At 41.8% G+C, this 19,008-nt stretch overlaps 1 protein-coding gene across 1 annotated transcript in view; it reads right to left on the reverse strand.

Annotated features, from left to right (window-relative positions):
* Window positions 1-19,008, reverse strand: part of DDX43 (DEAD-box helicase 43) — a 487,172-nt gene that overhangs the window by 30,594 nt on the left and 437,570 nt on the right. The window contains exon 16 of the mRNA XM_029595625.1: window positions 3,278-3,416. Within this exon, the coding sequence (XP_029451485.1) occupies window positions 3,303-3,416 (114 nt within the window). The 3' untranslated portion in view covers window positions 3,278-3,302. The remainder of the gene's footprint in view (window positions 1-3,277; window positions 3,417-19,008) is intronic.

The following is a 19,008-nucleotide window of genomic DNA, read 5'->3' on the forward strand; positions in this document are numbered from 1 at the left end:
GGGAGGAGCGCTATGTTCTTTTGTTCCTGTCTTCAGGTAATCTGGGTACAGGGGATTCGCCCCCATTTGTTGGCTAACTTCTCCAGTTCAATCCCGAACAGGAGAGATCCTTTAAAAGGCATTTTTGTGAGGTTCGCTTTGGAAGTAGCTGTCCTTCTGGCCGCCACTGCGGCGGCAACACCCTGGCTGGGGTACGCACGAGGTCTGCGGTAGCATCGGTGAGGAAGGAGGTTCCATCTCTTCTCCAGGTGTGGTTGCATCTCTGGAGAGGATCAAACAGGAACGTGCCACCAATGCGCAGCAGGAAGCAATTTGTAGCGTTATTGCTGATACATCAAAGGACTGCTTAAGTTGTATATGCGGACAACGGTTTTTGTGCACATGGCAGTTATGCACGCTGCTGTGCGTGCGGCCTAGCTGTGCTCTCTCATACTCACTGGCTGTCACACTCACAGGTCTCTTTCCCTCCCTCACATACACACACAAGCTCTCTCCCTCTCTGTCACATACACAGGCTCTCTCACTGGCTCTCCCTCTCACATAGTCACAGGCTCTCATTCTCATTAGTCCTCTCTCTCCCTTACACAGACATACACATGCTCTCTTATCAGCTATCTCTCCCTCCTTCAAATATACACAGGTTCTCTCACTGACTCTCTCCCTCACATACACAGGCTCTCACATGCAAGCAGGTTCTCTCACCCTCACTGGCTCTCCCTCCCTTCACACAGACATAAAGGCTCTCTCATCAGCTCTTTCCAACCCTCACACACACAGGCTCTCTCCCTCTCATGCACATATAAAGGCTCTCTTCCCCTTACACACATTCGCAGACTCTCATACTCAGTAGGCACTGGCTTTCTTCCCCTCACACACACATATACTGTCTCACATTCACTGGCTCTCTCTCCCCCTCACAAACACACACAGGTTCTCAACCTCCCTAACTCACAAATACACACAGCCTGTCCCACATTCACTGGCTTTTCACCCTCCCTCACAATCTCTAGCTCTCTCCCTTTTACACACATAGGCTCTCTCACACTCACTGAATTTCTCTCCCTCACAGATACATACAGTTCTCTCACAATTAATGGCTCACGCTCTCCCTCACAAACAAAGATTTCTCACACACACTGATTCTCTCATGCTCACAGGCTCTCTTACTCTCCCTCACACACACAGGCTCTTTCATACTCACTGGCTCTCTCCCCTCACACACACACACAGGCTCTCACACATTGTTTCAGCAGCCAAAGATAATAAAGGCCTGGTTGGGACTCTTGCTGTTGGCACTGCAGATGGATGGAAAGATGCCAGTGCCCCGTACTCACCAGGCCTCTTTATACTGCACCACATGCAGTAGGGAGGAGAATCCGATGGCCATGTCTAGCTTTTTTATTGCGCCATGGGCAAAAGAAGTAGATGTCAACAGTCCCCACGGGCTTCTTTTTACTGCACCATGGGTGAGAAGGAGAAAATGCCAACAGCCCCTCCTGGCCTCTTTCTGTTGCGCAGCCTCATTGGTTGCAGTAGGACAGTGCATGATTTCCTTAATGCAGCTCACCCCGGAGGTGCTGCTGTGATCCCTTCACTCACCCTCCCTGCTCCTGAAGAACGGAAGGATCACAGCCTTGCAGCACGGGCCTCTTCCTCCCTTCTGGCTGCCAGTGTCTGAATAACATCAGTAGGTACTGACAACCAAGGAGGAGGAAGCAGCCCACACTGCAAGGCCATGATCCTTCCATTCTTCAGGAGCGTGAGCGAGGGGATCGTGGCAGCACCACCGGGGTGAGCTGCATTAAGAAAATCATGTGCTGTCCCCACTGCCACCAATGAGGCTTTTTCCATTGTCTGTGGACTCCTCCCTTCCGACGCCTATTAATCAAAAACCAGCGTGATCCTTTCGGAATCAGTGTGGCCGGTGGGCCGCGCTGCTTTTACGCTTACTGAGGCCCCAATGGTGGTGCCTATGACCAGCTCTGAAAATCGGACAATTTCTGGATATTTCAGCCCTCTGTCTAGCTTTCGTATACTGCCTTTAAATTCTGTACTGTCTGGAGAAAATCCAGATAGTTGGCAACCCTATGTGGTGTACATGCTTGGTATGCAGATATCTTTTTTTTTTTAATCACACATCTTATTTTAAATAAATAGATCCTTTGTGGTTATGTTTCTAGATTATCTAACACCATAAGATCTATTTTCCCAGATTTTAAAACATGCAAATCATTTTTAAATGAGTGATCATGTATATTTATATTTAAGAAAGGTTTTGTGAATTGGACATTTTTACCTTTAATTTTCAATTTTTCTTTTTCTATAATAAACATTTCTCTTGCACAGGACATAGCATATTTCTTATGATAAAAGCAATGTTATTAGAAGACGATTTAAATTTTCTTCTAGTATCACAAACAGAGGTAAGTAGCCCTATGATTGAGCAACATAGAATATGTAGTCTATAAAAATCTACAGATTGTGTTATGCCAATATATATATGTGGATGAGTTTATAATATTGTTCTTTTTGTTTTTTATTGGCACTATTAATGTTCCCTCTATACCCATTTGGGAAGGCTTTTTCCTTGATTTTCACACATGTATTTTTAATTACTCTCGCTTTTTTGATTACATACTTTTTTAAAAATACTGTTTATTATTTTTCTATTTGTGTATTTTTCATTTTAAGGACCAAAAACTCATCTATGGTGATTGCCTTTATTTATTTATTTAAAGCTTTTCTATACAGACTTTCATGATATAGGTCATATCAAATCGGTTTACAGAGAACAGATTTGGTTTCTCTATATCTTATAAGTATGAATAGGTTCAATGCCCTCCATGTTTTCTGAGATGTTATTTTTTGATTTTCTGACATCTGTTTCATTTTAAGAAATGCATGATATATGTTCTATTTTCTGTAGGTGACCTGTCATCTTATCTATACTATTGCACTTCTGATTGAGACTATTTAATGTATGGACTAGATGTGCATTTTTACCCCAATGCAGGCATAAAGGCTGAAAAATGGCCATGTCTGGTTTTAATTAATTTTATTTTTGTGATGATTTTGTACTACTATATGATTTTAGCTTTTTATATTAAGTTTTTTATAATACACATTTGGGCCTGAACCTCTATATTTGCAATACCTTTCCTTTATCTATTTCAAACTTTATTTTATACTACCCCATACTCCTGCTTCTTCTGTGATTAAACATTTTTATGAGAACTAAATGTATTAATGAAAATTTTAACAGGGAAAAATTACTTACAATGCATATTTAAGATATACAAGAATCAAAAGTCCCGATGCCACCTTCCACGAGGTTTTGCCATATCCTTTTCATTATCCAGCTTCATTTTGTGCTGTTTGTATCTTTCAGCCATCAATAAAAGCTCTTCAGGGACTTCCTAAAAATTATAAACAAATGTCAAAATATTAAAATATACTAAGAAAATATTGTTTGAAATAAATGTAAATAGCCATCTGCACACTGCCTCACTGAGAAAGAAAACTTCCTGCAAGGAGGTTGCGGAGATGACACAGCAGATGAATATGGAAAGGCAGCAGCCAGCCAGCAATACCGGTTGCAGCAGATTGAGGGGCTGAAGGGTAGCAGAGTTGCTTACCTGTAACAGGCGTTCTCCTAGGACAGCAGGACGTTAATCCTCACAGATGTTGCTAGGTCCAAAAATGCACAGGCCACTGATTCTGGTTTACCTGTGTGATGGGCAAGACAAACTGTGCCTGACATCCTGGCTGACCCATCACTAACAGGGCACACCAGATCTGTGAGTACCAGCAGTGTGGACACAAAGGTTGTGATTAACCAATGATATTTTAACTGCTCCAAATGGGAGGATTGTAAAAGGCCAATGTTTAAAGTGAACCTTTAGAAAATGTGTAGTGGCTGTTAGAGATGTGAATCGTTTTCCATATCGTCTTAACGATAGAAATCGTGTGGCAGGAGAAGAAAATCGTGTTTGGCACGATTATTTTGTTGAAAAATCGTTAAACATCGTTTTTTCCGATTAGTGCGCACTTACTCGAGTTAGTGCGCACTAACTCCCCGTTAGTGCGCACTAACTCGATTTAGTGCGCACTAACTCGATTTAGTGCGCACTAACTCAAAATGATACAAATAGACACTTTCCAGGTCACTGAAGGTCAGTTAGGAATGAATATGGTTTCCTATTGGCTGGCAGCCCTCTTATCTATTGATGTTACCAAGGTTACCACTGAGGTGATGGTTGGGGGGATGGGAAATGGAACTGGAAACTCATGAACACCAACAGAAAATGAAACAAAGTGTTCACACTTCCCAGGTCAGTAAAGGTCACTTAGGAATGAATATGTATTCCTATTGGCTGGCTGTGCTCTTATCTATTGATGTTACCAAGGTTACCACTGAGGTAATGGTTGGGGGGATGTGAAATGGAAACAGTTGGAAGCTTGACATGTGATGATCAGCACTCATGTGACTAGAACTTCTTTGTTTATTATTTTTGTTAGCAGACACGTGCATGTTGAATTTGCCAATCACTGTGCATTTTAGAAAGGTGGTCCTGGCTGGAACTGTACACAGTTCAAATATATGTAATTGATTGTTGGTAAGTGTATTTTTAAGTAGCCACACTGGCACAAGTATGTTTACTTTTCCTCCTACTTAACTCACTAGCTCAGCTTTGTAAGAAGGGCTTCTCTGCTTGAGTGAGGGTCAGGCAGCTCCCCCCTGTCTGTGAAGCCAGCCTCTCACTAGTAATGCAGGGAGGGAGCTGTCTCAGACTTCACCATCCTCCTCCCCCCCCCCCCTCACCCACACACCATTCACTAGCTGGGACAAGGGGGAAGTCAGGAGTGAGGGTCAGGCAGCTCCCCCCTGTCTGTGAAGCCAGCCTCTCACTAGTAATGCAGGGAGGGAGCTGTCTCAGACTTCACCATCCTCCCCCCCTCCTCACCCACACACCATTCACTAGCTGGGACATGGGGGAAGTCAGGAGTGAGGGTCAGGCAGCTCCCCCCTGTCTGTGAAGCCAGCCTCTCACTAGTAATGCAGGGAGGGAGCTGTCTCAGACTTCACCATCCTCCCCCCCCCCTCACCCCATTCACTAGCTGGGACATGGGGGAAGTCAGGAGTGAGGGTCAGGCAGCTCCCCCCTGTCTGTGAAGCCAGCCTCTCACTAGTAATGCAGGGAGGGAGCTGTCTCAGACTTCACCATCCTCCTCCCCCCCCCCCCTCACCCACACACCATTCACTAGCTGGGACATGGGGGAAGTCAGGAGTGAGGGTCAGGCAGCTCCCCCCTGTCTGTGAAGCCAGCCTCTCACTAGTAATGCAGGGAGGGAGCTGTCTCAGACTTCACCATCCTCCCCCCCCCTCACCCACACACCATTCACTAGCTGGGACATGGGGGAAGTCAGGAGTGAGGGTCAGGCAGCTCCCCCCTGTCTGTGAAGCCAGCCTCTCACTAGTAATGCAGGGAGGGAGCTGTCTCAGACTGGTATCAGGGTTAGAGCACTGTGTGCAGGAAGATCACAACACTCCTGGTATTAATAGGGATAGGGCACTGTAAGAGATGACTGTAGTAGATTGAATAAAGATCTGATGTTTCTGCTCTCCTCACACCAAACAAAAACAACACACAAGCAGAGAAGCCCTTCTTACAAAGCTGAGCTAGTGAGTTAAGTAGGAGGAAAAGTAAACATACTTGTGCCAGTGTGGCTACTTAAAAAATACACTTACCAACAATCAATTACATATATTTGAACTGTGTACAGTTCCAGCCAGGACCACCTTTCTAAAATGCACAGTGATTGACAAATTCAACATGCACTAGCATTTCAGGTGCTTGCTAACAAAAATAATAAACAAACAAGTTCTAGTCACGTGAGTGCTGATCATTACATTACTTTTTTTGTCAAGCTTCCAACTGTTTCCATTTCACATCCCCCCAACCATTACCTCAGTGTTAGCCTTGGTAACATCAATAGATAAGAGCACAGCCAGCCAATAGGAATACATACATACATATTCATTCCTAAGTGACCTTTACTGACCTGGGAAGTGTGAACACTTTGTTTCATTTTCTGTTGGTGTTCGTTAGTTTCCAGTTCCATTTCCCATCCCCCCAACCATCACCTCAGTGGTAACCTTGGTAACATCAATAGATAAGAGGGCAGCCAGCCAATAGGAACACATATTCATTCCTAACTGACCTTCAGTGACCTGGAAAGTGTTTATTTGTATCATTTTCAGTTAGTGCGCACTAAATCGAGTTAGTGCGCACTAACGGGGAGTTAGTGCGCACTAACTCGATTTAGTGCGCACTAACACGATTTAACGATTTTTAACGATAAATCGTTAGAATTTCTATTGTATCGTGTTCTATAACGATTTAAGACGATATTAACATTATCGGACGATAATTTTAATCGTTGAAAAACGATTCACATCCCTAGTGGCTGTTCACACACAATTATTTTGCAAATGCATTGTTTGCCAGGCCCTGGTGCAGTGGCATACAGACCTAAATGTACAAGCCATTAGTCATGTCAACAATGTTATTACATCCCCCTCAGCCCCCCATATTCATGTCATTTACTGCTAACACATAGCCAGAGAGAGAATGGATAAAGCAGCATCTCCCTTACCTTCGAGCCAACCATCAACCGAGAGGCCGCCCTCAAAATTTTCAAAGCAGCCAGTTTGCCTAAGTATAAAGGAATCATGCATGTCTCCTGGGTACCTGGCCTTCATGTCAAGGATGTGCAGTCAAACATCACAGACTACTTTGCATGTTGAGGGAGTGGAAGAGCTTTCTGTTGTGGAAGAAGATCTCCAAGTCACAGGGTGGGATGATGGCTATGTAAGTGCAGTTGATAGCAACCAGAACATTGGGAAAGCGAGCTATGGCATAAAAGCCTCTCTTCAATTCCATCAAGTCTCGCCTGTCCTGAGGAAATGCTATGTAGTGATTACTGTGGTCAGATACAGCTGTTATGACATAGCCCAGACAGCAGGAAAAAGTGGGTCAGGACATTTCCCTCAATGATCCCTACTGTTGTCTGGAAGAAGCCAGATGCCAGGAAATGCAGGGTAGCCAATAGTTTGGTGAGCCCCGGTATAGCGTGGGACTTTCCATGACCAGATCCAAATCCCCTCGGATTTCTTCATATAATTTCAGGATAGCCTCTAGGGTACTCACTAATTTTCTGCGGTTAGTTATAGAGCACTGGTTGTGATGCTTTGACTGCTCTGGAGGAACACCACAGTATTTACCAGAGAAAGATGCAGATATTATGGTGGTGTACTGCATGTTTTACAACATCACCCTCCAGCATTCTTCAAGACGTGGATTTAGGCTTGGGGCCAGAGCGGAATACGTTAGCATCTGTCACAGACACAAACAGTACAGCAAGGGGGAATGAGCAGTGTCACAAGGTCATAACAGACTATTTTGGAGGTATATTTTTACACATTGGGGGGGAGGGAGGGGGGGTGAGTTGACAGTGGAAGGCTTGTGTGGAAGGGATAGTATTCTAACTCCAACATTTGTCTCTTCAGAATAGCATGAATCCCAAGAGGGATGAATGCCAGGAGAAATACGCACTGAGGCCATCTACCTGTCTTTTTTTTAATATGTTTTAAGAAAGTTCAGATTTTAAATGGAATTTTAATAAAGTGACTTTTTATGACACACTGGTCTCAATCTTCATCGGTGACTCTCCACTTTATTACAGGCCTATCATCTTGGGACAGAGATTTCCACAAAGACAGTAGAGCAAAATGCAAAACACACCAAATCAAAGAATTATTTGCTTTTTGGGTCCATCCCTTTTACCGGAGATGTCTTTCTCCCCGTGGAAAGACATATTGAGTTATACGGATGGTACTTTGAATGACCTACTCCCACCTGAACCTTTCTTCAAAGAAAGTGAAGCATTTGATGATTTCCTACAAAGATGGGAGGATGCTATCAATCTAAATAAGGGAGTCGTTAGGATTGCCCTCCATGCCTCCACTTTATTGGACTACTGCAGGTACAAGAGAATACCAAGAGGCTTAAGGATCAACAAGCCACCAAGCATGTACCAGGACGACCGTGTGTTTATGAGTAGTTCAATATATATATTTATGAGTAGTTCAATATATTTATAAATGATCTGGAAAGAAATATGACGAGTGAGATAATCAAATTTGCAGATGACACAAAATTGTTCAGAGTAGTTAAATCACAAGCAGATTGTGATAAATTCCAGGAAGACCTTGTGAGACTGGAAAATTGGGCATCCAAATGGCAGATGAAATTTAATGTGGATAAGTGCAAGGTGATGCATATAGGGAAAAATAACCCATGCTATAATTACACGATGTTGGGTTCCATATTAGGTGCTACAACCCAAGAAAGAGATCTAGGTGTCATAGTGGATAACACATTGAAATCGTCTGTTCAGTGTGCTGCGGCAGTCAAAAAAGCAAACAGAATGTTGGGAATTATTAGAAAAGGAATGATGAATAAAACGGAAAATGTCATAATGCCTCTGTATCGCTCCATGGTGAGACCGCACCTTGAATACTGTGTACAATTCTGGTCGCCGCATCTCAAAAAAGATATAATTGCGATGGAGAAGGTACAGAGAAGGGCTACTAAAATGATAAGGGGAATGGAACAACTCCCCTATGAGGAAAGACTAAAGAGGTTAGGACTTTTCAGCTTGGAGAAGAGACGACTGAGGGGGGATATGATAGAGGTGTTTAAAATCATGAGAGGTCTAGAACGGGTAGATGTGAATCGGTTATTTACTCTTTCGGATAGTAGAAAGACTAGGGGACACTCCATGAAGTTAGCATGGGGCACATTTAAAACTAATCGGAGAAAGTTCTTTTTTACTCAACGCACAATTAAACTCTGGAATTTGTTGCCAGAGAATGTGGTTCATGCAGTTAGTATAGCTGTGTTTAAAAAAGGATTGGATAAGTTCTTGGAGGAGAAGTCCATTACCTGCTATTAAGTTCACTTAGAGAATAGCCACTGCCATTAGCAATGGTTACATGGAATAGACTTAGTTTTTGGGTACTTGCCAGGTTCTTATGGCCTGGATTGGCTACTGTTGGAAACAGGATGCTGGGCTTGATGGACCCTTGGTCTGACCCAGTATGGCATTTTCTTATGTTCTTCTTATGTTCTTATGGGAAGCAATACTCAATAAATGTTCTCTTGATCTAATGATTTTGTTAATTAAGACAACCAAAAAAAGAGAAGAAAAATTAAAAGCTGAGTTAGATTTACAATTGCAATATTTGAAAGAGAAAGATCTATGTTTTGAGGTTATTTATGAAGATTACAAGACAAATTTGGAGAAATTCACTAAAGAATTGAAAAATACTAAATATGAGAAATTTAAAAGGGACGAGAATGACTATAAGAATAGTAGTGTCTATTCTTGGCATAGACCAAAGAAATTCACTCAGACAGAATTATGATTCCAAGCCAGCTTCTCATTCACACAACATGCATAGATCTAAAGATAGACAACAAGAAGCAGTCATTGTAAATGACAACAGTCCAAACATTGATAGAGGTGCTAAACGCATCCGTAGCGAAAATGAAGAATCTTTTGATCCTTCGGCATCACTATTCAACCCCATTGTACAGAATAAGGCACCGCCCAGACCAGTGTACCAGGTTTTTCAATTAGGCAAAGTATGGAAGAAAGACACGACCAAACCCAACAACCAGGAGAACAAATGGGAAACACCACCCTTAAGGGGGAGAGGGAGAGGAAGGGGTCGGGGAAGAGGTTATCCCCACCAATATTAAAAAATGTGGTCCCTAAAGGTGAGAATAGAGTAGTCAACATATCCAATAGGGAATTGAACACTGCAGAACTAGTTGTTCTGAACAAAGGGTTATCCTTTGTTCCGACCACTAGATATAATGCTTTTAAAACAAGAGTGGAACTCTAAGTTCACGAGAAAACTTAAAATCATAGATCTATTTTCTACTCTACCAGCGACTAGTGATAATTCAATTGTGAAACCCATTAGCAAATGGATGCCAGGTGGACCTCCAAATCCTTTGATCCATACATTTGAGACTCTAATTTTGAAGGATATTTCAGAAAAAGAGAAGAAATTTAGATATAAACATAATTTGTCTGCACTTGAAAAAGATGCTATCACCGGATTGAGGAGGGATCAATCAATAGTAATCAAACCGGCAGACAAAGGAGGGGCAATTGTTGTCATGGATAAGTTTAAATACATCCAGGAAATAGAAAGACAATTACAAGATACCAATTTCTACAAGAAATTAGAGAATGATCCTACGGGTATGATTAAAAAAAGAAGTTGATAATATCATATCTATTGGAGAATCTGGCAATTATCTAACTAAAAAAGAGATAGAGTTTCTCACGACACAGTTTCCCGTGATGCCGGTTATGTATGTACTGCCAAAGATACATAAATCAGTACGAGACCCACCTGGAAGACCCATTATCTCTGCTAATGGTTCTTTAATGGAACCACTGGCTATCTTTATTGATACATTTTTGTGACCACATGTTCCTAAGATACCATCCTATATAAGAGATTCAGCCCATATGATTACCACTCTCATGGAGTTGAAAATTGAAAATATAGACATCATTTTGGTGACCTTAGATGTTGACTCGCTATACACCAACATACCACAGAATGAGGCGATTTTAATTGTTGAAAAAATTGTCCATCTGTACAATATCAGCCCTCGGATACCTAACCAGTTCATTATAGAGCTTGCTACTATAGCATTGACAAAAAACTTTTTTTCTTTTAATCGTGAATACTACATGCAAATTAAAGGTGTAGCGATGGGGTCTCCTATGGCCCCATCTATTGCAAATCTTTATATGGCAAATTTTGAAAAAATGTTTTTATCAGAGCATAGTTTTAAAAGCAATATTTTACTTTGGAAGAGATATATTGATGATGTGTTTTTAGTATGGAGAGGCAGTGAATCCGTTTTATTACAATTTTTAGAATGGTTGAATAGTTTAGATTCGAATTTACATTTTAAAATGCAGTTTGATTCCAAAGAAATACCATTTTTAGATATATTAATAAGAAGAGACAATGCAGATTTTAAAACAGATATCTATCATAAACCTACGGACAAGAATAAGTTTTTATCCTATGATAGTTGTCTCAATAAATCACTGATACGGAATTTGCCTTATAGTCAGTTTTTACGCTTAAAGAGACTATGCACTGATACTGCAACATTTCAAATGAGATCTGGAGAAATGAAAACACGGTTTTGAGAGAAAGGTTATCCAGAGAATTGTATAGATGAGTGCTTTAAGAAGGCAGACAAACAACAACGTGACACTCTATTACAAAAAAGGAAGAAAAGTGAAAAAAAGGATAGAATAATCTGCCCACTGACATTCACAGGTCTTTCGCACAATATCATACAAGTCATCAAGAAACACTGGCACATATTGCAAGCTCTTCCAGCATTCTGTGATAAACAAATAATGGTTGGCAACAAACGAGAAAAGAATCTTAAGGAATTGCTAGCACCATCAGCGTTACCTGTCGCTTTACCCAAGATGAAAGAAACAGTAGGACATCGCCCATGTGGTAATTGTTGTGTTTGTTACGTGAACCTCAGAACACAGAGTTTAGAGATAGGCAATACAGATAGAGTCTTCAAACTTTATGATTCAACAAATTGCAAAAGCTCGGGAGTCATCTATGTTGCTATTTGCCCATGTAAAAAGTGGTACATTGGTAAAACAGTGAGGCAATTTAATAAAAGGGTAATTGAGCACAAAAGTGCAATAAACAGATTAAATGAAGGGAAACCTTTAGTTGCGCACTGTATTGAGACTGGTCATAAATTCTCAGACTTTAGGTTCTGCGTAATCCAAAAGCCAAATGTGAACTGGAGAGGCGGTAATTTTAATAATTTACTTCTTAGAAATGAACAGAGGTTTATTTATGAATTTAATACTTTATCACCTAATGGTCTCAATAGTGAATCTGATTTAGGAGTTTATCTATGAAAATTATCTGTATTAGTTAATAACAATTGGAGTCCAATGATTTTATAGTTTTTGTTATCTTTTTGATTTTTTAAGCTGTCAATTTATTTTTTATAATTATCTTTTACAGTTGCTTTTATTATTTTAAGCTGTCACAATCTAATCATTAATTAACCTTTTTAACATACTTAATTTTAATACATGATATAGTTTGACATATCAATCAAAAAAAAGTATTTCACCATGCATATTTGGATTTATGATAATTGTAGTAGTGGAAAATTAAAATTACTGAATGTACACCACTCTTAATAAGGTTTCCCAGAGTACTAGAGTGCACTGTGAGAAGTGGTAGTAATAAATTAAAATTGTTGAATGCACAGCACGCCTAATAAGGTTTCCCATAGTACTAGAGTGCACTGTAAGAAGTTTCCTGCTTCTGCTAGTGAAGACATATTTAAAACTCTCCTTTTTGGTTAGCAGAATGAATATCCTTTGTATGGCAAGCTACAAATGTAGCGATTTAAGTCTATGTAGCAATCACGGACAATAGCATGAATGAGAAGTTCTAAGGAAGTTGTGCTAAATGAGGCATATGCAAACAAAGGTTGTGGTTTTAGTAGTGTTTGCTTCTCTGATTGAAGTGAGTGAATTGCTTTGATAACATTAAGAGAGAACCGCCAGAGTATATCAGTATTGCTTTGATAACACTCGGAGAGAACTGCCAGAGTATATCAGCTGACAGCTGAAAGAAATTCTTTTTGGCGCGAATTCCTTGCAAATCTCACGAGGCTTGACGGCGTCTCTGTTTTACACTAGCAGAAGGAATGTCAGAGTGTTCTGCAGGTACGTGATCTCTCTGAAGCGCAATCAGTTAAGTATTTGGCTGTGATTCCTACGTTTGATGCAGATACTATGGCTTTGTTTATTGAGAAGCAACAGCACAAACTGTCTTTCAATTTGGAATGACCTTTTTATATATTTTTTTAAAAAGTAAATTGGCAAAAGGTTTGTCCTAGTTATATATTTTTATACAATTAATATTATGATAACTTATGGTTAATGTGCTATAGACTACTGGCTGTGCAATTCTCAATAGTTTTGATTATTTTTTTTAAATTAATAGTAAGAACTTCATTTATTATTTTACTTATTTTTAAACATTGCTAGTATGAGATACAATTATATAAAAAATGAATGGTTTGTTTAAAATCTATATGTTGTTGTTTCTATTTAGACACTAATGATATTGTGACAGTGTGACAGCAGCCCTGCAGGCATATTTTAAGTCCTGCTAATTGAAGTAAGCACTAACTATGATAACATTGACTCCACTATATCCTCTGATTAAGAATTACATTCATAGAAAGTCAGCCTCTCCAATTCTATTGAATCATTCATTCTTTGTTTTCTGTCTGCACCATGTTGATGTCCAAATGCAATTTTAATTTGTTTGGATTCCATGAGTTTGTATAGCTATACATGTATCAAGCACTTTTTGTTTGTATTCACACATTAATACATGTATTTTATATTTTTAATTATTTAATTGTGTTATTTTAATTTTTATCTGAACACCTATACATGTATTTTATTTTATGATTTAAGTATGTACATCTATACATGTATTTTATGTCCTTATTGCTTTGAATTATTTAATTGTGTTGTTTTAAGGTTTTATATTTATTTGTTCAATTTTAGTTGCCCCTGAGGCAGCTCTATGAGCGAAACTCGGCCAGAGTCGGGCATTGAAATAAAGGGCTTCTTCTGATCGTCCGATTCTCATTGTCTTTACTACAACTTCTAGGAAGGCTGCATATGCAAACAAAAATATATTTATTTATTTAGCATTTTTATATACCGATATTCATGTAAAAGAATTACACATCACTTCGGTTTACATTGGAACGTGAACTGGCATGTAAGAATGCATTACATCACAACAAAAGGATACATTAACTGGGATCAACCGGGCAATAGAAGAAGGTCTCTTCCGGAGAGCCGGAGGATGAAGAGCTAAACAAATTGACTGTACCTAAGGGTACATAAAAACTGAAAAGAGTCTGATGTCTAGGGAACCAGAAAAACTGAAAGTGTCTTGTATATAGTGTACCTGTATACGGAACTAATCTTCTGAGAAGATTATATCTTGAATATATATATATATCTTGAAATGTCTTGAATGATTATATCTTGAATGTATATATATCTTGAAATGTCTTGAATATATATATCTTGAAATGTCTACATAAATGAAAGAATTCTAAAAAATAAGATGGGAGAATGTATAGCATGAAAAGAGGAGGTAGACAGCATCTCAGAGACCTGGCAGAAGAAAGATAACCAATAGGGCAGTATGATACAACTGTACAAATTACGTTGCAATAAGGTGGATAAGGCTATATGCTGAGGAGTTTTATAAGATTGTAAGCTCTAGTAGTAGCAGTAATATAAAGATTCTGAAAAAGACTAAATGTATTGCGGAATCTTTATGGATAGAAATTCCATGTGTGATGGGAAAGAGTATAGCAGTGTGGGTATACTACTGTCCACCTGGCCAGAATTAACAGAAAGATGATGACGTGCTAACAGAAATCAGGAAAGCTGACAAATTTTGCAACACAGTCATAACAGATGATTTCCATTACCCCAGTATTAACTGATTAAATATCACATCAGAATATGCTAAGGTGGTAAAGTTTTAAGATGAAATAAATGATTATTTCATGGAGAAGCTGGTCCAGAAGCAACAAGAAGGGGAGCTACTTTAAACTAATTCTTGCAGGAACACAGATTTGGTGAGAGAACTAAAAGTAATGGGGCCACTAAGCAACAGTGATCATAACATGATCAATTTTGATTTAACTGGACATAGAACAGTAAGGAAAACTACTACTCTACCATTTAATTTTCAAAAGGGAGACTGATAAAATGAAGAAAATAGTTAGAAATAAACCCTTAAAGGTTAAGAGTAGACATTAGGCATGGACATTGTTTAAAACTATCATCTTGGAAGCCTAGACCAGATGTATTCCACGTACGAAAAAAGGTAGAGGCTATTATAGCCAAAAGAACTTCTTTCAAAAAAAAAAAAATTGAAAGAGAATCCAAAGGAAGAAAACAGAAAAACCTAAGCACTAGCAAGTTAGAAGCAAAAACATCGATAAGACCAGCAAAAAGAGAATCTGAAAATATGCTTGATATAGAGGCAAAAATTCAAATACATCCAAAGCAAAAAGCCTGTGTGGGAGTTGGTTGGACTGGTAGATGATCATGGGGGTTAAAGAAGCACATAGGAACGACAAGGCCATAGTGGAAACCAGAGTTGCTTACCTGTAACAGTTGTTCTCCTAGGACCGCAGGATGTTAGTCCTCACAGATGGATGACATCAGATGGAGCCTGGCAAGGAAAACTTTTGTCAAAATTTCTAGAAACTTTGAATGGCACACTGAGCATGCCCAGCATGCACTATCTGCGCAGCCATGCAGGTTCTGTCTTCAGTCTCGTATCTTAGCAAAAAGACAAGCAAAAAATAAAACACCACCACAACGGAGAACCCAACTCCACGGGGTGGTGAACAGGTTTCCTGAGGACTAACATCCTGCTCTCCTAGGAGATCACCTGTTACAGGTAAGCAACTCTGCTTTCTCTTAGGACAAGCAGCATGGTAGTCCTCACAGATGGGTGAATACCAAGCTATAGGCTGCCCCCAGCAATAGCAGAACCCACCGCACTTAACCACGTGCCAATGTGCACAACAACAGAAGTGCTGAGGGTGTAAATGGGAGGCAGCATGAAGCAGACACTGGGCCCAAGGCAGGGAGAGTTGGGTTCTTACGCTTACTGAGGACAGACTGGCCAAAGATACTGTCATGTCGACCATCCTTGTCTAAACAGTAATGGGCAGCGAACATGTGTAGGGAGCTCCATGTCGCAGCCTTGCAGATCTCAGCAATGGGGACTGCCATGGCTCTAACCGAGTGCGCTTGACAGAGCCTCCAAGCGGAAGGCCGCCTGCTCGTAGCAGAAGGATATACAAGTCCACCAACCAGTTAGACAGAGCCTGCTTGCCCACCGCAACACCAAGTTTGTTTTTGTCAAAGGAGACAAAGTTGCGTGGACTTCCGTGTGCTCATGATAAAAGGCGAGAGTACGCTTGCAGTTCAGGCTGTTTTAGAGCCCGTTTACCCTGGTGGAAATGGGGCCTTGGAAAGAAGGTGGGCTAAGCGATGGACTGAGGTGGAAATCAGTCACTACCTTAGGCAGTGAATGCGCAAAACCACCCTGTCATGACAGAACTTCGTATAGGGCAGATATGTTACCATCGCCTGAAGCTCACTGACCCTGCGAGTGAAGGTGACCACAACCAGGAAAATGAATTTCCAGGTGAGATGTTTAAGCTCACAGGCTCGAGAGGAGGTTGCATGAGCTGCGCTAGTACCACGTTGAGGTCCCAGAACAGATCAGGACGACACAGAGGGGGCTTCAGCTGTAAAAGGCCTCTCATGAAGCGGCCCACCAAGGGCTGCATGGAAATGGGTGCACCACTTATTCCCTGGTGATAATCGCTGATCGCACTTCGGTGAACTCGGATCGAGGTAGTCTGTAGCCCAGTCTCCGAGAGGGACCACAAATAGTCCAATAGTAACGGAGTAGTGCACAAGAAAGGGTCTAGGCCTTCCCCCTCACACCAGATAGAGAATCCTCTTCCACTTCAACCATTAAGACTTCCTGGTGGAAGTCTTTCAGGAAGCCACCAGAACCTGCGACAGGTTATCAGAGAGGTCAAAGAACTTTTCTCTTTCAGCATCCAGGGGGGGGGGGGCCGAGCCCGGGTGCTCCCAGATCCTGTAGAGGAATTCTAAAAGGATTTCATGGATTGGGATGGCTATCACCTCCTTTGGTACATCCACAAACTGGAGAACCTCCAGCATTTTGTGGCAGAGTTGGAAAGGGATGGCTTTCACCATGGCCCTAATGAAGACCACGAAGGAGAGTTCTTCGGGAGAAGAGCAATGCTGTTCATCCAGCGGAGAAGCTCAGACGGCAGGTCGCCGGAGTCATCAGTCAAGGAGTTGGTGGTTTAATCTCCCCAGGGATCGTAAGGCACATCCTCCTTGCTGACATCCATCAGGGGATGGCGAGGGGGCCCAGTGCCCATTCTCCTCGGCTGCATTGAGGGTGGTCTTGGTGCCGGAGGCCGTAAGGGCATCGATGGTTCTGGGGGCACCGAAGGCCCAGAGAGGACCAAAGGTCCTGGAGCACCCGATGGTCCAGAGATGGGCTCAAGCAATGGAGGCACCTTCGAGGGCTTCAGGTGTGGCATCAAATCTTCCTCCTCCTCGGAACCTGAATTGGTATCGCTACGAAGGGGGACCTTTGGTGGCTGATGGGGAACTGAAGAAGCCCCGGGCACCAGTTGTGTCAGCAGGATGGCCTAGAGGACATCGAGATGCTCTAGCAGGGGCACTATCAGCGCAGGCACTGGTTAAAATGCCAGTATGGGAGCCGGTGCCGAGGACAGTTCAAAGTTACGGAGGGCTCTGAGCACTGCCTGCTGCACCCTGCAGTCTAACTCCTGAAATACGGTGAAGAGAACCCGGATGAGGCGTCACCGGAACCTCCACGGGGTGGCTGAGGAGACTCTGTGCCCAGCACCACATTATGTGGGGAATACCTGGAACTCCCGGGTTTGGAAGAGGATGGGGCTCTTTCACCACAAGGTTGCTTTGGAGGAGGCTGGGCATGGGCCAGGGCTCCTCCGGAATCAGGCAATCGTCCTAACATGGCACTGGTGCCATGTCTGTGCTTCTCTCTGTGCTCAGCCTGGTCTTTCTCTAGTACCAAGGTTGACTATTATCCGGATGCCTTGGATCGATCCAATGATGGAGGGGGCCAGTCCCCTGATCACCCCTCTTCACGAGGAACTGAATGGGACATGGAGGGAGTCGGTGTGTCGGAAGTGTCTCCTCGGCCCTTTGATGTCAAGGTTCCCAATGCCAGGGTTGGAGATAACTTTTTGGCGCCAAAAAGCTGCTCCATCTTTTCCAGCCGGGAACGTCGGCCCTTAGGGTCATCTGAGCAGAGTTGGGGCACCCACGGACGTCGTGGGAAGCCCCCAGGCAGAGGATGCAGACCTTGTGCAGATCCGTGAGCGACATAGTCCGCAGGCACTGGGGGCATTTGCGAAAGCCGGATGCCATAAAAACAAGCCGGTGAGCGGTCGATGGCCAGCAGCCATCGGGGTGCGACGCTCGGGAATCAAGCGTAAAGAACGAGGGAAATAGACAGCAAAGGGGGACCCCATGTGGAAAAGAACAGAGGAAAAAAAATCTTCAAAAAAACAAGTTTTTAAAATTTTTGTAAATATTTGGACAGCGCTCCAAGGACTGCGAGGAGACTACGTCGCAGAAAAACGAGACTGAAAAGGGATCCTGCGTGGTCACGCAGATAGTGGTATGCTCCATCTGATGTCATCCATCTGTGAGGACTACCATGCTGCTTGTCCTAGGAGAAAAACAAAATTGTTTGCTTTGGTGTTTACTGAGGAGGATGGCGAGGAGAAGATAACTGTGCCAGAAATAGTATTTAAAGGTGATAATTTGGAGGAACAAAAACAAATCACAGTGAATCTGGAAAATGAAAGAGGGCAAATTGACAAACTAAAAAGTAGCAACCTGGACCAGATGGTATACACGCCTGAGTTCTGAAAAATACAAAATGAAACTGCAGACCCCTATTACTAGTAATTTGTAACCTATTATTAAAATTGTCTATTGTACCTGAAGACTGGCTTTAGGTCAATGTAATACAAATCTTTAAAAAGAGCTCCAGGGTGACCTGGTAAACTACAGCCTAGTGAGCCTGAAGTCAGTGCCAAGAAAAATCATAGAAATTCTAAAGAACAAAATTACATAACAGACAGATATTGTTTAATGGCACACAGCTAACATGGATTTATACCCAAGAGA

Source organism: Rhinatrema bivittatum, chromosome 3 (assembly GCF_901001135.1).
Source record: "Rhinatrema bivittatum chromosome 3, aRhiBiv1.1, whole genome shotgun sequence".
In the NCBI taxonomy this organism is placed as follows: Eukaryota; Metazoa; Chordata; class Amphibia; order Gymnophiona; family Rhinatrematidae; genus Rhinatrema; species Rhinatrema bivittatum.